The sequence below is a fragment of the Nerophis lumbriciformis genome, linkage group LG13, assembly GCF_033978685.3.
Source record: "Nerophis lumbriciformis linkage group LG13, RoL_Nlum_v2.1, whole genome shotgun sequence".
Lineage (NCBI taxonomy): Eukaryota > Metazoa > Chordata > Actinopteri > Syngnathiformes > Syngnathidae > Nerophis > Nerophis lumbriciformis.
Window position 1 is genome coordinate 35,144,780 of NC_084560.2, and position 23,871 is coordinate 35,168,650.

At 39.8% G+C, this 23,871-nt stretch overlaps 1 protein-coding gene across 1 annotated transcript in view; it reads left to right on the plus strand.

The window, feature by feature from the left end:
• LOC133613400 (uncharacterized) overlaps positions 1 to 10,783 on the plus strand; it is a 30,563-nt gene extending 19,780 nt beyond the window's left edge. The window contains exons 4-5 of the mRNA XM_061970922.2: positions 4,148 to 4,471; positions 8,021 to 10,783. Coding sequence (XP_061826906.2) covers positions 4,148 to 4,471; positions 8,021 to 9,588 — 1,892 coding nt within the window. The 3' untranslated portion in view covers positions 9,589 to 10,783. The remainder of the gene's footprint in view (positions 1 to 4,147; positions 4,472 to 8,020) is intronic.
• The last annotated feature ends 13,088 nt before the right edge of the window (positions 10,784 to 23,871 follow it).

Genomic DNA, 23,871 nt, shown 5'->3' on the forward strand with positions numbered 1-23,871 from the left:
ATATACATATATGTCTGCGTATATATATATATATATGTATGTGTATATATACATATATATATATATATATATATATATATATATATGTATGTGTATATATACATATATATATGTATATATATATATGTATATATATATATATATATATATATATATATATATATATATATATATATATATATATATATATATATATATATATATATATAAAATGACACAGAAACCTTAAATGGTACTTTGCATATTTTTTCCAGGATGTACTTGTTTCTATTTTATCTGATAAATTATTAGAAACCATCTGAAATTTCCAGGAAACCAATGCTTGCTTCTGTCGCCAACATTAAACTGCTGCGATTTTGCGGCTGAAACTTCAATGTTCCATAAGATGCTGATGCTCAAAAGTTTTTACAGATAAAATAAATGTGTGTTTTATTGTTTCTTCAGGCACCGGAAGACATAATCGGTCTACTACGTCACTTCTGGCAGTTATTTTCGTGCACGCCTGATTTACCATGGTTTTCTTTTTGTAATCTATATTTAAATATCATATAAAAGAGTACATACACAAGATAATACACGTTGCTTAAGGAATACAGTATTTATTTTGAAACCTTACAAAATCTATTATTTATTTTGAAACCGTACATAAATCAATCTTTTTTTTCACTACCTTGTTTACATTAAATTGACGGAAGTGACGTAGTCATCGCGCATGCGTGGACCCGACTGTGTCTTCCTGAACAGATCGCGTCGTGACACGTAACAAAGCAGTATGGTCTTTCAACATGCGTTAATATTTCATTTTTACGTGTGCACTAATTCGTCTATCGTGTGACAATCTCCACTTTGTCCATTATTTGTTTAAAGATAAACTCGACTCTTCTCTGTGGACTTTGAAGCTTGTCAGGCTAGCTTAGCTTAGCTTGCCTGTTAGCTTAGCTTGCTAGCTGCTATCAAAAGAGACGCGGAAGTTATCAACATCATCGCTCAGCAGAGTCCAAAGTGAGTGTGAAGTGTTAGGATTTTGTGAAAATGTGCGAAAGAACGATAGTAAAGTACGAAGAGGAACTTTCTCGAACAAAAGAGGAGAACGAGCGGCAACGTCAACTTGACGTTGTTTTCCAGAAACATCAAGTTTTGATACACAGAACAGGTTTGTCGACTTCTTACTCTCACATTTTCACTAACTTAATATTTCATCAGTAACATGAAAGGACACTTGGAATAACGTTGTTAAGAAGTTGGTTGGTTTAGAATGGAAAAAGGGGGAAATCATTTTTTTGTTGTAGTAGGTTTTTTGTTTGAGGACAAACATGACACAAACCTTTCCAATTGTTAAAAAGCCCAGTGTTTAATATGTTTGTGTGTATGCCTCACCGATGACAGTATTTGGTGAACATCGTTTTGTCCTACTAATTTTGGCGGTTCTTGAACTCACCATAGTGTGGACTGTGACGCAACTGTTTGTTTACATGTAAAATCTTCCACTCCTTCTTTGTCTCATTTTGTCCACCAAAAGTTTCATACTGCGCGTGAATGCACAAAGGTGAGCTTTGTTGATGCTGTTGACTTGTTCGAGTGCTAATCAGCCATATTTGGTCAGTGCTTGTGTCAAGTTAATCAATCCTAACATGCTATTTAGGCTAGCTGTATCATCTGCATCATTATGCCTCATTTATAGGTATATTTGAGCTCATTTAATATCCTTTACTTTTAGATTGTAATAAATGTATTAAAAGAAGACAGCCTGTCGTTTCCTTTAACTTGGACACACACATCTATACCTTTGGCCATTAAAAAGCCAGTAATTTCCAGGAGTTATCTCACCTGAGTAGCCTCTGATTTACCATACTTGCCAACCTTGAGACTTCCGATTTCGGGAGGTGGGGGTTGGGGGCGTGGTCGGGGGTGGGGCGGGGGGCGTGCTTGGGAGCGTGGTTAAGAGGGGAGGAGTATATTTACAGCTAGAATTCACCAACTCCAGTATTTCATATATATATACTGTGTATATATATATGTGTGTGTATGAAATACTTGACTTTCAGTGAATTCTAGCTATATATATATTTATTTATTTTATTATATATATATAAATAAAAGGAATACTTGAATTTCAGTGTTCATTTATTTATACATATGCACACACATAACACTCATCTACTCATTGTTGTACTTGAAAGTACAATGCAATACAATTCCGGGACAATGGCACCTATCAAATACACAGTAATGAATACACAGTTGTTCTACTAACTGTACTGTGTGTTATGACAGTACAGTATGTGTGTGTGTGGCCCTTTAATAGGTGACAGCATGTGAGATGAGTGACGTCAGTGAGTGTGTGGGCGAGAGAAGAGAGGGAGCGGTAGCGTGAGTGCTGGGAGGGACTAGTTGGTTTTGTGTTGGATTGGCTGTGTGCAAGCAGTCAATAAAGCAAGATTTGCAACTAATCGCTGGACTCATCATTCACCCTAAAGTCGTCCGCTGTGGAGACCCACTGCCGGGTAAGGTGAAGGGTGTTGCCCCGAGCATACATCGGCCCTGGAGAAGTGTCTCCCCTGCGCTCTTCGACTACGGCCTCGTTCTTCTGCTTCGTCTCCTTGTGTGCGCACACTGGACTCAGGTCCTTATGGAGCTGGAGGGGGCGTGGCCTCCAGCTCCGGCTGAAATCCGAGAGATTTTCGGGAGAAATTTTCTTCCAAGAGGTTTTCGGGAGAGGCGCTGAATTTCGTGAGTCTCCCGGAAAATCCGGGAGGGTTGGCAGTATGGATTTACAAATGGTTTCTAATGTTGTAAAAATGTGTAGAATAAACATTAAATTTCAACATTTCTGTCAACAAAGGTTTGCGACATAGTCATTTTGATAGTAGGCTATTATAGCTAATATAGACACTTATATAGGTTGTGAGTTCAAACCCCGGCCGAGTCATGCCAAAGACTATAAAAATGGGACCCATTACCTCCCTGCTTGGCACTAAGCATCAAGGGTTGGAATTGGGGGTTAAATCACCAAAAATGATTCCCGGGCGCGGCCACCGCTGCTGCTCACTGCTCCCCTCACCTCCCAGGGGGTGATCAAGGGTGATGGGTCAAATGCAGAGAATAATTTCGCCACACCTCGTGTGTGTGTGACTATCATTGATACTTTAACTTATATCACGTGTTGCCTTCATTATAAGACTTAAATACGGCAGATTTGTTTATTGTTTTTTTAGTCCAATATGGCTCTTTCAACGTTTTTGGTTGCCGACCCCTGGTTTAAGTTTATTTTGAACATGTAGTTACAATACATCACATATTCTAGATATTTATATTGTTCTATCCATGTCCAAAAAGGAGCAGGAAGAAGGAAAACTTTGTTAATCAGAATTTGTCTTCTTTGTACTTTTTAAACTTTTTTAGTTCGAACATTTCTCTAAACTGCATCCTATTCATCAAGTGTTTGATTTCTTTGCTTAATCCATTCCATAACTGAATTCCACATACTGATATACTACATGTTTTAAGTGTTGTACGTGCAAACACATGTTTTAAGTTAGATTTTTCTCTTTAAGTTCATATTTCCCCTCTTTTATTGAGAATAATTGTTGTACATTCTTGGGTAGCAGGTTATAGTTTGCTTTGTACAAAAAAATCTGCTGTGTGAAAATGCACCACGTTTAAACGTCAGCAGCAACATGGAAATAATTGACCTTTAACAATGGTGTTTTTATAGGTACCGTATTTTTCGGAGTATAAGTCGCACCGGAGTATAAGTCGCACCTGCCGAAAATGCATAATAAAGAAGGAAAAAAACATATAAGTCGCTCTGGAGCCCGGCCAAACTATGAAAAAAACTGCGACTTATAGTCCGAAAAATACGGTAAACATTATTACAAAGATGTTAGCCAGGAACACCAACCTGCCAATCTAAGTAAATGAGCACGAACTGATGAAGCCTACTCAGATGAGTGGAGAAATGTCTTCTAAGACAAACCAAACAGTCCAGTTGCGATCAATGGCCTGAGATGACGATGACCTGATGAATGAGAATATTCATAGACATTTTCCAACACATTGTCCACTTGTAAAATATTCATATTTCATGTACTGTATAATAGTCTACACGTCTGAGTTAAAATGTGTTGGTTTTGTTTGTCTCTTGCAGATGTCCAGCAACTGATTGGACGTCAGGAAGAAAGTCCCCCTAAGCCCCATGACCAGGAGGATCCACAGACACCCCCCCTTAAACAGGAAGATAAAAATCCACATGCTCCTCAATTTAATGATGAAGAAAAGCACCCACAGAACCCTCATGTAAATGAGGAACAGGAGGATCCACAGCCCCCCCAATTTAAAGAAGAGGAAAGAGAGTGTCTTCTCGGGCAGGAGGAGGCTGATCTCACCAAGTTTCCACTGACTGTTGTCTCTGTGAAGACTGAAGACCATGAAGACAAACCACCTGAGTCCTTACAGCTTCATCACAGTCAAAGTAAGCAGAACATCCAGATATCATCTAATACAATGTCTGTCACAGTTTTTCATCCAGAGTCCAACTTTCTTTCTCACTTTGGTGATATACTTGTTTTTGAACACAGAAATTCCATAAAATCTTACCTACCTGATATGGTTAAATGAAGGCAAACCTTCAATATGGCTACTGTTTATTTACAGCGCAGATGTCAGCATATTTTAAGGTTTAGTGGTGAATATACACAAAGAATACTAACTGCCAGGAGTTTTACCACGGTTTATCATTAACACCCGTAATTGTGACATCCCTATTCGAGTCTCGAAAAGTAAGATAAGTAATGTATTTGATGGTAATGAACAATTTCCATCACAGCTGTGTAATTGTTGTTTATCAGTTTTTGTTTCTGTGCTTTTTGGCAAACAATTTATAAGATATACTGCATAGGATACGATAAACTTTATTCATCCCACAATGGGTAAAATATGTGGTTGCAGTGCAGATACACTAAGTCCTAAAAAAAAAGACAATAACTCATGAAAACAAGAGGGAAACATTAAATTATACACACAAAGGACATTAAAGACAAAAAAAACCCTACAGAGCTGATGCTGCCACCTCAGCAGAGCCATTTCTACATATAGCTACAAAAGTTAAACAACCAAAAACCCCAAAAATTAGCAATAAATAATACATATGGTGCACATACAATTGCACCATGCATAGACAAACAAGATAACAAAAATAAAACATAATTTCAACACCCACATACACCGCGCTGGCCTCTGCGGTGTTCCACACCATTGTCTGCTGGAGAGGGGGGCAACACGGCCAGAAACAGGAATAGCCCAAACAAAGCAACCAAGAGAGCCGACTCCGTTCTAGGCTGCCCACTAGCTCTCAGCCAATGTCCAGTCCACGCAAATGAGCAAGAATCTGTTCACAGAGACCAGTGTCTGATACATGCTCATTCAGCCAGGGCTCTGGCTGGACCTTTTGCTGCCAATGGAACTGGTGCTTTACAGAGAGTAGATGGGACAATGAAAAAGTAGGATTACCTCTTAATTCTTCAGGACAACCTGAAATCATCAGCCCGGAGGTTGGGTCTTGGGCGCAGTTGGGTGTTCCAACAGGACAATGACCCCAAACACACGTCAAAAGTGGTAAAGGAATGGCTAAATCGGGCTCGAATTAAGCTTTTAGAATGGCCTTCCCAAAGCCCTGACTAAAACGTGTGGACAATGCTGAAGAAACAAGTCCATGTCAGAAAACCAACACATTTAGCTGAACTGCACCAATTTTGTCAAGAAGAGTGGTCAAAAATTCAACCAGAAGCTTGTGGATGGCTACCAAAAGCGCCTTATTGCAGTGAAACTTGCCAAGGGACATGTAACCAAATATTAACATTGCTGTATGTATACTTTTGACCCAGCACATTTGGTCACATTTTCAGTAGACCCATAATAAATTCATAAAAGAACCAAACTTCATGAATGTTTTTTGTAACCAACAAGTATGTGCTCCAATCACTCTATCACACAAAAATAAGAGTTGTAGAAATGATCGGAAAGTCAAGACAGCCATGACATTATGTTCTTTATAAGTGTATGTAAACTTTTGATCACGACTGTATGTATATAGACATAGCCTGCTCAGTGGCCTTGTGGTTATATTGTCCGCCCTGAGATCGGTCGGTCATGAGTTCGAACCGAGCCATACCAAAAACTATAAAAATGGGACCCATTTCCTCCCTGCTTGGCACTCAGCTTCAAGAGTTGGAATTGGGGGTTAAATCACCAAAATGCCACCGCTGCTGCTCACTGCTCCCCTCACCTCCCAGTGGGTGGAACAAGGGGATGGGTCGAAGAGGGTAATTTCACATAGTGTGTGTGTGACTATCAGTGGAACTTTAACTTTAATATATGTATATGTATATATATATACATGTATGTATTAGTGTTGTCCCGAGACCAATATTTTGGTACCGATACCCAGGGACGCCGCTAGGGATTTTGGGCCCCATGAAAAGAATCTTTACAGGGCCCCCAACACAGTGTCATTATTTTTTCTGTATTATAATTTCATCATCATTAGGGGCCTCTCTGGGCCTCCTCCATCATGGGCCCCTAGAATCCGTCTCCTTTACCCCCCCTTTTCGGCGCCCCTGCCGATACCAAAATTATTTCGATACTTTTCAGTACTTTCCTGTACTTTTCTATATAAAGGGGACCACGAAAAATTGCATTATTGGCTTTATTTGAACAAAAAATCTTACGGTACATTAAACATCCATTTGTTATTGCAAGTTTTTCCTTAAATAAAATAGTGAACATAAAAGACAACTTGTCTTTTAGTAGTAAGTAAGCAAACAAAGGCTCCTAATTTAGCTGCTGAATTATGCAGTAACATATTGTAATTTTCCATTCTATTATGACTATTTCCATTCTATTAGTACTTTTCAAATGGGGTATAGTACCGAATATGGTTCATTAATATCGCGGTACCATACTAATACTGGTATACTGTACAACCCTATTGTGTGTGTGTGTGTGTGTGTGTGTGTGTGTGTGTGTGTGTGTGTGTGTATATATATATATATGTATATATGTATGTGTATATATATATATATATATATATATATATATGTATGTGTGTATATATATATATGGAAATATGTATATATATGTATGTGTGTATATATATATATATATGGAAATATGTATATATATATATATATATATATGTTTATATATACATATGTATGTATGTGTATATATATATGTATATATATATATATATATATATATATATATACATACATACATATATATGTGTGTATATATATATATATATATATATATATATATATATTTATTTATGCATATATATATTTATATATGTATATAATATATATATGTATGTATATATATGTATACATACATACATACATATGTATATATAACCATATATACATATTTCCATATATATACACATATATGTATGTATGTATGTGTGTATAATTGTATGTATGTATGTATGTATGTAAATATATCTTAATATTTATATATATAAACAGTATATCAAACAAAGTTTTAACGAGGTGGTCACTGCAAATTTGTGCGTTCTTCGACTCTGCTCCTTTGGACTGGAGTGCGTGCTACTTTTCTTGTCGTCTTTCATTAAATCTTGCACTCTTTCGCCCTTCCTGATCATCTGTCAAGTAACTCTGAAGAAAATGTTATCCTTTTTTGCGATTGAAAACGGTTTGTACAGCGGAAAACAACGCAAGCATAGGGCAAGGCTGAATGGCCCCAAGTACCCATTGAAAACAGACGCTGGCGTGACCATCACGCATATTCGATGAGCCGGATTCGACGTCAATGCAGCAAACTGCTGTTCAGCATGAGGACAAATAACTTCTTAAGTTTGGTGTCCTCAAACCACAAGAGCCAAGACATCTAATGTACTAAAATAGTTCAATTAATTGTTTTTGAAATATCACCTTGGTGATAAAAAATGGTTTTAAACTATCATCATATTTCAAAATATTTTACTTTATTTACCCTGCAGATGTCCAGCAGCTGATTGTTCATCAAGCAGAACCTGTCTCTCTTTTGCTGGAGGTGAGCTCCCCTTCGAAGCTGGAGGAACCACAACCCCCCCACATTAAAAAGGAAGAGGAGGAATTCTGGATCACCCAGGAGCAAGCTTGTCTTCTAGGGCAAGAAGAGGCTGATCTCACCAAGTTTCCACTGAATGTTGTCTCCGTGAAGACTGAAGACCATGAAGACAAACCACCTGAGTCCTCACAGCTTCATCACAGTCCAAGTGAGGAGAAGAGAGAAGTGGAGCCTCCAAGCAGCAGCTCACCACAACACATGACAACAGAAGATGATGGAGACCACAGTGGAGGATCACAAGCAGACAACCTCTTAGCTCCACTATCAGATAGTGACGACTCAACGTCACACGTTAATGTAAATATGGAATCACACATGAAAACACACATAGGGAAAAAACCTTTCAGTTGTTCCATTTGCGGTAAAATATTCTCCCTAAAATGTAATCTGCAGATACATATACAAACACACACACGAAAAAAAACTTTAACTTGTTCAATTTGTGCAAAAGGGTTTGTGAGAAACTCTGATATGACTAAACACATGCGGACACACATGGGAGAAAAACATTTATTTGGCTCGAACTGTGGCAAAAGGTTTTCTCAGTGGAGAAGGATGCTGTCACATATGAGAAAACATACAGGTGAAAAACCTTTCAGTTGTTCAGTTTGCGGTAAAATATTAATTCACGAATATAAAATGCAAAGACACATGAGAACGCATACAGGAGAAAAACCTTTCATTTGTTCAGTTTGCGGTAAAATATTCTCTGATAAAAGTAATATGCAAAGACACATGAGAACACATACAGGAGAAAAACCTTTCAGTTGTTCAGTTTGTGCTAAAGGCTTTGTTACAAACTGTGATTTGACTCGACACATGCGGAGCCACACTGGTGAAAAACCTTTCATTTGCTCAAACTGTGGCAAAAGGTTTTCTCAAAGGGGAATGTTGCTGTCACATATGAGAACACACACAGGAGAAAAACCTTTCAGTTGTTCAGTATGTCGCAAAAGGTTTACTGGAAAGGGAATGATGCTGTCACACATGCGGACACACACAGGAGAAAAACCTTTCATTTGCTCAAACTGTGGCAAAAGTTTTTCTCGGAGGGGAACAATGCTGTCACATATGAGAACACACACAGGAGAAAAACCTTTCAGTTGTTCAGTTTGTGGTCAAAGATACTCTGATAAACGCAAAATGCAAAGACACATGAAAACACATACAGGAGAAAAACCTTTCATTTGTTCAGTTTGTGCCAGAGGCTTTGTTACAAACTCTAATTTGTTTCGACACATGCGAACACACACCGGAGAAAAACCTTTCATTTGCTCAAACTGTGGCAAAAAGTTTTCTCAAAAGGGAACGATGCTGTCACACATGAGAACGCACACAGGAGAAAAAACTTTCAGTTGTTCAGTGTGCGGTAAAATATTATCTCACAAACGTAATATGCAAAGACACATGGGGACACACACAGGAAAAAAAACCTTTCAATTGTTCAGTGTGTGGTAAAAGATACTCTGACAAACGCAGTATGCAAATACACATGAGAACACACACAGGAGAATAACTTCCTTTTTGGGAGTTTTCATTGAATGTACTCCTGCAGAGTCACTAATGGTCTACTGCAGTTCTTCTCTAAAGTCTGGACTTTATTCCAGATCTGGACCATACGTCTGTTTGGACCCTGTGGGCAACCAGCCAGCCCACCTTTTTGTTATAAATTACAAAATACTGTCTATCTTTTAGGTACTGGTTAAAAATAAATAAATATTTGCCATGTTAAAAAATACAATGTTTTTAATGAAGATTTTCCAAGATTCTTTGAAGGGGAACTACACTTTTTTTTTGTGCCTATCATCTGAAACAAGAACACGTTATTTTTTTATAAATTCTAACTTGTAAATAAATGTGTATATGTAATGTAGTAACAGGCACAATCATAATAACATGTCATATTTATCTATTTTGGACGTTTTAATCATTACCGGAACATTTTGGTGGCGCATTAATTTCACAGACGCATCACAATCGTTGCTATTTCCTTCAACAATAACTACTACTAATCTTCATGAGAGCCAATAAAGACTACTTTGGGACAAATGATAATCTACAACAGACCTCTGAGCAAAATACAGCCCACTGGCCGCATACAGCCCATTAAGATTTTCAATCTGGCCCGCCGGACTTAACCAAATATTTTTTTTGGACCTTTAACATCGAAACTGTGGCCGCCATTATGATGTGCAATGCTGTTTTCAAAATACCGTCAGTCTTGAACTATACAAAGTATTTCAAGGGTTGGAATCTGCACTTTTGCATGATTTATAATTGAATACGGTAATATACATCACAGCAGCTCAGACTCTGCATCAAGCAGTGTGGGCGGGGTTTGTTTACACTTAGTGTTTCCAGAGCGATCAGCCTGAACGGCGGATGGCAGGGACAGATGCGGAAGCAGATTTTTTACAACAAAGTTCTGCTGAACAGTGATATTACATCAGATTGTAAGTGTTTTTTTACCCTTTGCGTTCATATTTCAGTGTTTGTTGCATTTTTGTTGCGTTTTGGTTTATTGTAAAATATGTCGATCAAGGAGGTGGTGTGAGAAGTAAAAAAGGAGTGACGTTTGTATGTTGTTAATATTCAGTGTTTTATCCTTTATAGTTAATACTGTAAATCCCACATTCTTTATTTTCATGTACATTCTGAGTGTCTCATTCAGTAAAAAGCAATTTTTATTCCATTTTTGAGGTGGTCTGTCATAACATTTTTAGCATTCTATCAGACATAATTTTTTGTTTTTGTACTAGTGTTCGTGTGTGTGTGTGTGTGTGTGTGTGTGTGTGTGTGTGTGTGTGTGTGTGTATATTTATATATACATATATATATATATATATATATATATGTCTGTTTACATATACCTGTATATGTGTGTATATATGCATGTATATGCGTATATATGTATGTATGTGTGTGAAACAGTAACAGTCCAAACAAGGCAACCAAGAGAGCCAACTCTGTCCCAGGCTGCCCAATAGCTCTTGGCCGATATCCACTCCGCGCAAATGAGTGAGATCGTCACGTCACGTCTGGGAAAGTCTGATGATCGGTGCTGCCGCAAAAAAGCTAAGTACTATCTATCTGTGTGCTTCTAATTGTTTTACAGCTTTCTTTATTCCTTCTCAAACATATTTAGTAGTATTATCAAACTTGCAAAGCACGCACTCTCTGTCTCACCGCCCCTATCTCAGCTAGCTAGCTAGATAATTGGCCCTCTTTCTGGGGCAAACCGGGCTTGCCGAGGAGAAACGGCCTTCACTCTCCAGAAATATAGACCACTACTTGAGTCAAACTTGACTAACTACACTAGAGCAAGCTCGGACACAGGAAATCACAATGTCTGTTAGTCCAGATGAGGAGTCATTTATGCTAGAACTAACCAGGCTGGAAAATTCCTGCACACATAGCATTTCTCGTAGAATAATACAAAACTCAGTGTTTTTTTCTTTAGTGACTGTGCCAGAGGTTAACATGCATTCTACTGAGGTGGCAAATTATAAGGCGTTCAATCTGTCGCAGCACCAAGCAAACAATCTCAAGATCCCCACCATATCAATTCTTAGATGTCATCAAAATTATTTAAGGCGCACAACACAAAATAAACGTAACATTATTAATATCAGTACAAACGTTATTAGGTAGTGAGGTCATTAGAGACAACAATCTTAACGTCATTGGTCTTCCCAAACCTGGCTAAACCAGTTGAATTTTTCCCGCTTAACGAGGCATCTCCTCCTAACTGTACGAGGGCACGTATTGCCCGTTCCCATAAAAGGGGCGTAGGGGTACTAATATATAATGAATACCTTAATCTTACCCCTAACCTAAGTAATAGTTTGATTGATGTCTGTCACACTGCTTCCTCTATATCTGGCTGTTATCTATCACCCGCCTGGGCCCTATTCAGACGTTATCAGTGAATTTTCAGAGTTTGTCGCAGATCTAGTGATGCACGCAGATAATATAATTATAATGAGGGGATTTTAATATCCATATGAATACCCCTTCAGACTTTCCGTACGTGGCGTTCCAGACCATAATTGATATCTGTGGTCTAACACAAATAATAAATGAACCCAGGCATCGCAGTGGTAATTCAATAGACCTAGTCCTTGTCCGGGGTGTCACCACCTTCAAAGTTATGGTATTCCCGTACACTAAAGTAATGACGGATCATTACCTTATAAAATTTGAAGTTCTGACTCATTGTCAACAAGCTACTAATAACCACTGCTTTTGCAGCCGCAACATTAATACTGTCACAACTATGACTCTTGCTGACCTACTGCTTTCAGTAATGGCACCATTCCCAAATTATGTGGGCTCTATCGATAACCTCACTTCGAACTTTAACGATGGCCTAAAGCTAAAAAAGGCCCCTAAGAGGCGTACCCCCTGGTTTACAGAAGAAACCAGTGCTCTTAAACTATCATGTAGAAAGCTGGAACGTGCGACTAAACTTGAGGTTTTCCATCAAGCATGGAGTGAAAGTTTAATAAACCTTTAAACACACGCTTACTTTAGCTAAAACTAATTACTACTTCAATCTCATCTGCCTCAATAAAAATGATCCTAAATATTTGTTTAGTACAGTAGCATCGCTAATCCAACAAGGGACTCCTCCCAGTAGCTCCATCCACACAGCTGATGACTTTTTGAATTTCTTTAATAAGAAAATTGAACTCATTAGAAAGGAGATTAAAGATAACTCGTCCCAGCTCCAACTGGGTTTTACTCACACAGATACGAATGTATGTACGATGGATATTGCCCTCCAAAATAATCTCTCTCTTTTTGAAGAAATAACATTAGAAAAAGTCCCGCGACTAGTAAATGGGACAAAACAAACAACATGTTTGACCCACTTCCTGGGAAACTTATCAAGGAGCTGTTTGTAATATTAGATCCATCAGTGCTAATAATTATTAACTTATCATTTTCCTCTGGCACTGTTCCCCTAGCATTCAAAAAAGCGGTTATTCGTCTTCTCAAAAGACCTAACCTCGATCCTGACCTCATAGCAAACTACGGGCCGGTGTCCCACCTTCCCTTTATCTTGAAAATCCTGGAAAAAATTGTTTTACAGCAGCTAAATGAACACTTAGCGTCTAACAATCTCTGTTAACCCTTTCAGTCTGGTTTCAGGGCAAATCACTCTACAGACACCGCCCTCACAAAATTGCCTAATGACCTATTACTAACTATGGATGCTGATGCGTCATCCATGCTGCTGCTACTTGATCTTAGCGCTGCTTTCGATACCGTCGATCATAACATTCTATTAGAACGCATCAAAACACGTAAGTGCAATATGCAAGTGCAATATGACTTTCATCATCTTGTGGAATGACCACATTATAGCGTCTTTGGTGATATTTGTTAGCATCAAGAAATATCCTTAACAGTATTAATAAAGTACATTAATACATCTCTGGTAGGCTCAACAGCATATCCTGAATCTTGATATTGCTAGCAAACATTGCTGAACAACAGGGACATCTATAACTAAATAATGAGACAAAATATGAATTTCACAGCATAAAAACAACTGCAGACATGAATTGTAGATGAGACTAATATTTGTAGCAGGAAATCAACTGCAAACAAATATAATTATTCTCATTAGCGTCACGATCACAGCAGCACAGCACTCGTTATGTCAATTGACGGAGGCAGATAATTACATATATCCATATTTGTGTGTTACTTCTTTATTTTCATAGTCATATTACAAAACAGCTAGTGTTCTTTATTTGTTATCTTTTGGTTGTCTGCAAGTACTGTGTGCCAACTTTTAAGAATGTGAAGGGGGAGATCTTCTCTGCTTCTTGTCTAAAACCGACTTTAGATAATAAACAAAAGGGACCTGGGGTGAGGTGAGAGAGAGGGGGAGTAGCAATAAATCCTTTTTCTTATCTTCTCCTGTGCCCAGCTGTGGAGTAAGAGGGACAAGGAGGGTGGGGGCAAGAGAGACGTTCAAGAAGAGAAGTTTTCCGTATGTTGGGATTAGACCATTGTAGCTGCGCGAGTGAGCGCTTCTGTACGGGATTTGGTCTCACGTTTATTTCCAAAGGCTTTGGAAATCAAATTACAAAATACCTATTCTGTCTCTAGTGGTTCTTCTACTCAGCTTTATGTGTCATCAAAAGAGCTTGGGAGTGACCAGCAACTTGAATTCCCTGGGAGGAACAACTGGTCAAAACGCAACACAATCAAATACGTTACTTAGCGACACACGTATAAGTCCAACTTTGTCTTTCACGGATTAATGTTTAATTTGTGCACCCAACAGATGTAAAGACATGATGTGCCTCCAATCTTTTCTTTTGTAAATACCGTAAGTGTCAAGTGAAGTGAGTTAACAGCAGTGTTGGGTTAGTTACTGAAAAGCAGTAACTAGTTACAGTTACTAGTTACTTCATTTCAAAAGTAACTCAGTTACTAACTCAGTTACTTACACCAAAAGGTAATGCGTTACTGTGAAAAGTAACTATTTAGTTACTTCTTTTTTCTTTTTTTTTAAAGCTCCAATTAATGCCCTTTTAGCCTTCATTTCAGTACTGTTATTGCACTGGAGAATAATACAATCTGTTGATCAACTTGACATGCATTTGCATCACTCAACTCTGCTAAGCCATGTGGTCTACATACAACACATAAAGACAAAGATATGTTACAAAGGCCAATTTGTTTCTGGCCAGAACAAATTGACAAAACTATTTTAAATAGCTGCAACATAACATACATAAGTAACAAACAGCATAATAACAGCATAGCTGTAAAGCAAGAAAGGCACACACTACATACACAAAGTCAGGCATTTTCTTCCTCAAGTAATTCTGATACAAAATCATGTCTGAAGCCCAGAACACTCTACACATTTCCCCAGTTTTAGTTTAGAGATAAGGAAAGATTGGCCTGGCCCACTAGGATCCCTCTTTATGTTTGTGAACTTTATAGTCCATACATTTAGAGTGATGTGATAATCAAACACTCTAGAAGTCTAGAATGAAAGAGTATATAAGAGAATTGACAGCAACGTTCCCTCTCAGGAGCGCGCATGTGCAATTGCGCACTGCTCAAGCGTCCTCTGCGCACGGCAAATCTATGCCATGCACAAAATCAAATAAAAAAATAAGCGCATAACAATTTTCAACACGACACGGACACAACAGAGAAAACCGTTTTCGTCATCATTGTTCAAATATTGTAACGTCTGTCGAGACGCTTTGAGGACATGAATTCCATCCATCACTTTACTGAGCAAAACTCTTTACTGTCGGCCATAAACACATCACCAAAACATTAGTAAAAAAAATGATATCTAGCAAAACTGGTCATTTTCTGCAGTACAAACCAGACCAAAAGCAACTTTGTTATATCAACAGCAGCCGCTCGCTCTCTCACTTGCGCCAACACTTGCACATATGGCACTTAGCCAGTGATGCGTTTACAGCCACACAAAAAGTCGGACAACTCCAACACCACACATAAAGTGTCATTCCAGGTCGTTACACTATGATTTACCAATCAAATGTGTGCTTATTCTAGTGTCATTTATTAGGAATCTTAATTTATAAATATTAATCATTAAATGCTGTTAGTATATTTAATAAATACTAATAAAAATATATTTTTTACAAACAGGAAGTTGCAGGAATGTACACATGATCCCCTGCTTACATCTCATTGTGCAACATGTGAATGTTTTAATGGGAACTAAATGCAATGTCTGAAAGGGGTACAAATTATTTCCAAAGCAGGACCTCCACCCAGACAAACAATACAAGTACACAGTTCATGAAAAACAATATTTTTTGTTATTGTCATTATAAGTGGGCCTAAACACTTATATTAGAAATGGAAATGACTGCTGTCATTTGATTATAATAATAAGAGAATGTTGTCTGTCTATCTGTGTTGGCCCTGTGATGAGATGGGGACTTGTCCAGGGTGTACCCTGCCTTCCGCCCGAATGCAGCTGAGATAGGCTCCAGCGACCCCGAAAGGGACAAGCGGTAGAAAATGGATGGATGGATGGAGATGTAAGTTGTTATTTAGTGAGGTTTGGGACAGGTGTGCTGCTGGTGTAGCCACAGTGTGCACGTCTAAAGTTGCTCACATGGACTCCACTCAATGCTCAGGGACTTTTTGCATTTGCTCACACATGAACAATTAGAGGGAACATTGATTGACAGAGTGTGTACCTTCAGCGGTGAATGGTGGTGGTGGTGGAGGTGAAATGGCATCAGAGTCTCTGTCTCTCTTTACTAGCTTCGTCGAAGCATGTTGCTATGTAGCTTGTTTCAGCAGATTTGAATTGCTGTTTTGGGCAGTAGATGGCATCTTTGATCCAAAGCACAATTTACATTTAACTAAAATGTTATTTTCTTTGTGCTCGACAAAAGAAAAGTAGTGAAAATATCTCCATGTTAGCAAACTCGACTTCTGGCTCCGCCATGATCAGACACGCCCCCCCCCCCCCTCCCTCGCTCCCCACACTCACACTCAGACACACCCACACAGAGCGCATGTCTCTCTCTCTTCTCCGGCTTGTGACACAAGAAGAATCAGAACAATGACAGAGCAGCGCTCCGATAAAACACACTTTATACTACATAAAAAGTAACGTAACATAACGCAGTAACGCATCATGTAGTAACGGTAACTGAGTTACTAAATATAAAAAAATAACGCGTTAGATTACTAGTTACCGCCGAAACTAACGGCGTTACAGTAACGCGTTACTTTGTAACGCGTTAGTCCCAACACTGGTTAACAGTAACCTCTTGGTGATAATAAATTATTTAAATCTTTTTGAAAAATATTTTTCTTAAGAGTGTCAAAATCCACTCCACCCCATTTTAAACATTTCTTCTTGATTGCTTTTATATTTGCCTCTAAACCTTTCAAAATAAGCCTAAATCTGCACGGATTTAGGTAAATAAACAGTATAGGGCTTAGACCAGGGGTGTCAAACTCGTGTTTATTGAGGGCCACATCGCAGTAATGGCTGCCTTTATAGCAGTGGTTCTTAACCTGGGTTCGATCGAACCCTAGGGATTTCAGTCTCAGGGGTTCGGTGGAGCCTCCGCCGCAAAGGTCAAGACACACCAGACTCATCGTGTGTCAGGCTTGTCCCTGACAGTTTGGTTATGCTTTAGTTTTTCCTCTGTTTTATTTCCTGTCAGCGCTCTTATTTTTGTTCAGTTTCCTGCTTGTCTCCCCTCAGCTGCGGCTGATTGGCACCTGCCCACACCTGGTGTCAATCAGCCGGTTGCTATTTAGACCTGCCTTGCCCTCCAGTGTATACTGGAGTATTGTCGTTGTAGCTGTAGCTACTATCTGTATGCTGAATCCGGATAGCTGTTAGCCGTTTCCTGTATGCTGTGAGCTGTCTTCTAGTTCCTCGTTTCCTGTTTTCCTAGGTATCCTGTTTCCTGTCTCCTAATTCATGGTTTGTGTTATGATCCGCTGCCCGGATCATAGTTTGTTTATGTTTTCTAGTCACTTGTGTTTTCAGCACCTCTTGATTTTGTTTGTTTTCAGTTGCCATGTCGACAGATTACATTCACCTGCCTCTGGTTAGTGTTCGGGACGCGCACCTGTTGCCCGGGCACTAATCAGAGGGCTATTTAGTCTATGCGCTGGCCTCACTCGGGCTGGCTTCCTACTGTAACGGCGGGGTCGCATCGTGGTGCGTGGTTGTTCTCCCAGGGATGCAGACGGCTTCGGACACAGCTAGCAGGTAGGAAAATGATTTATTTAAGATATAAATCAATCAATCAATGTTTATTTATACAGCCCTAAATCACAAGTGTCTCAAAGGGCTGCACAAGCCACAACGACATCCTCGGTATAGCCCACATAAGGGCAAGGAAAAACTCACCCCAGTGGGACGTCGATGTGAATGACTATGAGAAACCTTGGAGAGGACCGCATATGTGGGTAACCCCCCCCCTCTAGGGAGACCGAATGCAATGGATGTCGAGTAGGTCTAACATAATATTGTGAGAGTCCAGTCCATAGTGGATCCAGCATAACAGTAAGAGTCCAGTCCACAGTGGGGTCAGCAGGAAACCATCCCGAGCGGAGACGGGTCAGCAGCGCAGAGATGTTCCCAACCGATATACAGGCGAGCGGTCCACCCCGGGTCCCGACCCCGGACAGCCAGCACCCCATCCATGGCCACCGGATCTGTGTGTCTCCCCTTCCACAAGGGATAGGGGGGAGCAGAGGAGAAAAGAAAAGAAACGGCAGATCAACTGGTCTAAAAAAGGGGGGCTATTCAAAGGCTAGAGTATACAAATGAGTTTTGAGATGGGACTTAAATGCTTCTACTGAGGTAGCATCTCTAACTGTTACCGGGAGGGCATTCCATAGTGCTGGAGCCCGAATAGAAAACGCTCTACAGCCCGCAGACTTTTTTTGGGCTCTGGGAATCACTAATAAGCCGGAGTTCTTTGAACGCAGATTTCTTGCCGGGACATATGGTACAATACAATCGGCAAGATAGGCTGGAGCTAGACCGTGTAGTATTTTATACGTAAGTAGTAAAACCTTAAAGTCGCATCTTAAGTGCACAGGAAGCCAGTGCAGGTGAGCCAGTATAGGCGTAATATGATCAAACTTTCTTGTTCTTGTCAAAAGTCTAGCAGCGGCATTTTGTACCAACTGTAATCTTTTAATGCTAGACATAGGGAGACCCGAAAATAATACGTTACAGTAATCGAGACGAGACGTAACGAACGCATGAATAATGATCTCAGCGTCGCTAGTGGACAAAATGGAACGAATTTTAGCGATATTACGGAGATGAAAGAAGGCCGTTTTAGTAACACTCTTAATGTGTGACTCAAAGGAGAGAGTTGGGTCGAAGATAATACCCAGATTCTTTACTGAGTCGCTTTGTGTAATTGTTTGGTTGTCAAATGTTAAGGTGGTGTTATTAAATAAATGTCGGTGTTTAGCAGGACCGATAATCAGCATTTCCGTTTTCTTAGTGTTGAGTTGCAAGAAGTTAGCGGACATCCATTGTTTAATTTCATTAAGACACGCCTCCAGCTGACTACAATCCGGCGTGTTGGTCAGCTTTAGGGGCATGTAGAGTTGGGTGTCATCAGCATAACAATGAAAGCTAACACCGTATTTGCGTATGATGTCGCCTAGCGGCAGCATGTAAATACTAAAGAGTGCAGGGCCAAGAACCGAACCTTGGGGGACTCCGCACGTTACCTTAACATAGTCCGAGGTCACATTGTTATGGGAGACGCACTGCATCCTGTCAGTAAGATAAGAGTTAAACCACGACAAGGCTAAGTCTGACATACCAATACGTGTTTTGATACGCTCTAATAAAATGTTATGATCGACGGTATCGAAAGCAGCGCTAAGATCAAGAAGCAGCAACATAGATGACGCATCAGAATCCATCGTTAGCAGTAGATCATTAGTCATTTTTGCGAGGGCTGTCTCCGTAGAGTGATTTGCCCTGAAACCGGATTGAAAAGGTTCACAGAGATTGTTAGACACCAAGTGTATATTTAGCTGCTGTGCGACAATTTTTTCGAGGATTTTCGAGATAAACGGAAGGTGGGACACCGGCCGGTAGTTTACCATGAGGTCAGGATCGAGGTTAGGTCTTTTGAGCAAAGGATGAATAACCGCTTTTTTGAATGCTAGTGGAACAGTGCCAGAGGAAAGTGATAAGTTTATAATATTTAGCACTGATGGACCTAATAATACAAAAAGCTCCTTAATAAGTTTCCCAGGAAATGGGTCAAGTAAACATGTTGTTTGTTTTGTCCCCTTAACACATCTTAACAATTCCTCTAATGTTATTTCATCAAAGAGAGAGAAACTATTTTGGAGGGCGGTATCCTTCGTAGATACAGTCGTATCTGTGTTAATAGAACCCAGTTGTAGCTGCGCTGCATTGTCTTTAATCTCCTTTCTAATGAGTTCAATTTTCTTATTAAAGAAATTCATAAAATCATCTGCTGAGTGGGTGGAGCTACTGGGAGGAGTCCCTTGTTGGGTTAGCGATGCTACTGTACTAAACAAAAATTTCGGATCATTTTTGTTGAGGTGGATGAGATTTGAGTAATATTTAGCTTTAGCTAGGGTAAGCATGTGTTTATAAGTTATTAAACTATCACTCCATGCTTGATGGAAAACCTCAAGTTTAGTAGCGCGCCATTTGCGTTCCAGCTTTCTACATGATAATTTATGGGCTCTAGTTTCTTCTGTAAACCATGGGGTGCGCCTTTTAGGGGCTCTTTTAAGCTTTAGCGGTGCTATACTATCAATGGTGTCGCGCAGGGCGTCGTTAAAGTTGTTAGTGAGGTTATCAATAGAGCCAACATAATTTGGGAATGGTGCCATTACCGAAGGCAGTAGGCCAGCAAGAGTCATCGTTGTGGCAGCATTAATGTTGCGGCTGCTATAGTAGTTATTATTATTAGTTTGTTGACAATGAGTCAGAACTTCGAATTTTATAAGGTAATGATCGGACATTACTTTAGTATACGGGAGTATCGTAACTTTGGAGGTGGTGACACCCCTGACCAGCACTAGATCTATCGTATTTCCGTTGCGATGCGTAGGTTCATTTATTATTTGTGTAAGACCACAGCTATCAATTATAGTCTGGAGCGCCATGCACTAAGGGTCCGATGGGGTATTCATATGGATATTAAAGTCCCCCATTATGATTATATTGTCGGCGTGCGTCACTAAATCAGCAACGAACTCTGAAAATTCACTGATGAAGTCCGAATTGGGTCCTGGGGGGCGGTAGATAACAGCCAGGTGGAGAGGCAGCGGTGTGACAAACCTCATAGTAAGCATCTCAAACGAGTTATATTTATTATTTAGGTTCGGGGTAAGATTAAAGTTTTTATTGTGGATGAGTGCAACTCCCCCACCCCTTTTAATGGGACGGGCAATATGCGCTCCCGCATAGCCAGGAGGAGACGCCTCACCCAGCGCAAAGAAATCATCTGGTTTGAGCCAGGTCTCGGCGAGACCAATAACGTCAAGATTATTGTCTCTAATGACCTCATTAACTAATAACGTTTTGGAAGATAATGATCTTATGTTTAAGAAGCCCATATTATAGGTAGTGGGCTGTTTTGAGGAGTTTTTGTTGAAATTATCCGTAGTAGCAATATTAATAATGTTGTGTTTATTATGTGTAGTGCAATTTAAATAATTTCGACCATATCTAGGAATTGATATGACGGGAATTTTCCGATTGTTTGCTTGATGTTGTGATAAACCGAACGCATCATAACTTGCCACCTCAGTAGAGTGCATGTCTACTTTTGACACAGAAAAAACATTTTTTGAGTTGTGTATTGTTCTAAAATAGTTGCTATGTGTGCAGGTATTATCCAGCCTGGTGCTGGCTAGTTCTATTTTAACAAACTTCTCACCCGGACTAGCGCTTCTTTGAGGATTAGCCTTTCGCTTTGTTGTTAGCCCCGCTCGGCATCCCCGCTTCTGCTTCCGCTCACACCGCTTACGTGTCTTCCGTTGACGGTCCTCGCTGGCACTTAACTCCGCTGCTTTCGAGGCCGCTGGATGTAGCCGGCGAAGAATCCCCATGCTAGCGAGGAGGTCGAAAGTACCCGCATCTTTCAGCCTATAACGGCCCGATCTATCCACATCCAGAATCGTCTGTCGGTCGTATCTGATCATACGGGGAACAAACAAAAGACATGCACATAGCACAAAAGGCAAAAACAAAAGGGCTAGCGTGAGAGCTAGCAAGCCAAAATAGCCTAGCGTGAAAACTAGCAGCTAAAGAACAAGAAATAAACGTCGTCATCAGTTGTGTAAAACAAACTAGGAAGCCAGACCGAGTGAGGCCAGCGCATAGACTAAATAGCCCTCTGATTAGTGCCCGGCCAACAGGTGCGCGTCCCGAACACTAACCAGAGGCAGGTGAATGTAATCTGTCGACATGGCAACTGAAAACAAACAAAATCAAGAGGTGCTGAAAACACAAGTGACTAGAAAACATAAACTATGATCCGGGCAGCGGATCATAACAGTTTGTGTTTTACCTTTATTTTGGACATTAAATGATGTTTTCCTGCACCAAGCCTGCCGTCTCTGCATCTTGGGGTTCGTCACCAACACTGTGACCTTGTGTAAATAAAACCTTCTCCTTATCGGCGTATTAAAGATACGACAACAGCAGAAGTCACTCTGATTTTCAGGTGTGTAATTTGTTGTGAGTTCATGCACTGTGTTGGTTTTGTTCTTTGAACGAGGTGATGTTCATGCATGGTTCATTTTGTGCACCAATAAAAAAACTTGTAACTTTGTCTTGAATTTGAAAAAAAAAACACATTTTATTTTTCACTAAAGAAGAGTTCGGTGAATGCGCATATGTAACTGGTGGGGTTCGGTACCTCCAACAAGGTTAAGAACCACTGCTTTATAGGGACGCATTTTTCAAATTAACTACAATTATGCTAACCTGACTCTCGCAGGATCTGGTGAGAGTCAGGTCACAATTATGCATGCGGACAATAATCTGTGATATCTCAGCTGCATTCGGGTGGAAGGCGGGGTACACCCTGGACAAGTCGCCATCTCATCACAGGGCCAACAATGACAGACAACATTCACACTCACACATTCACACACTAGGGGCAATTTAGTGTTGCCAATCAATCTATCCCCAGGTGCATGTTTTTGGAGGTGGGAGGAAGCCGGAGTACCCGGAGGGAACCCACGCAGTCACGGGGAGAACATGCAAACTCCACACAGAAAGATCCCGAGCCTGGGATTGAACTCAGGACCTCCGTATTGTGAGGCACATGCACTAACCCCTCTTGCACCGTGCTGCCTATTTCTGTAATGCACTATATAATAATGTAATATTTGGCATGATTAGATAACATGTAGAAGATACGCACTTTATTTCTGTCAAAATCTAAATAATTATTTGCATTTAGTAATAAAAAAAAAGAAGTATTTTATTAACACATTTTTCCCAGGCTTTTGCGGGCCTCATACAATGATGTGGCAGGCTAGATCTGGCCCCCGGGCCTTGAGTTTGACACCTGTGGCTTAGACCAGTGATCCCCAACCTTTTTGTAGCTGCGGACCGGGGTGGTATTTTTTTTTTCGTGATAAAGAAATACAATCATGTGTGCTTACGGACTGTATCCCTGCAGACTGTATTGATCTATATTGATATATAATGTAGGATCCAGAAATATTAATAACAGAAAGAAACAACCCTTTTGTGCGAATGAGTGTAAATGGGGGAGGGAGGTTGTTTTGGTTGGTGCACTAATTGTAAGTGTATCTTGTGTTTTTCATGTCGATTTAATAAAAATAAAATAAAATTTAAAAAAATAATACTTTTTTAAATTTATTTCTTGTGCGGTACCAATCGATCCACGGACCGGTACCGGGCCGCGGCCCGGTGTTTGGCGACCACCGGTTTAGACCATCGCCTGAAACCCAGAAGTGCCCGGATCTTCTTGGTCACGTGATTGCAACCCACCTATTGAGTTGATATATCAAAATATCACAAAAAAACTTAAAGTTTTTAGATATATCTTTGTTATCCCCTTGTTCATTTTTATATATTGTTGCGTTTTGTATCCTTTTATATTGCTCGCATTTTTGTACAGTGATTGCATTGATTTATTACAACTTGTAATGCCGTGTTGTTATGCAAATAAAGTTATGTTAGAAAAAAATAAAAGT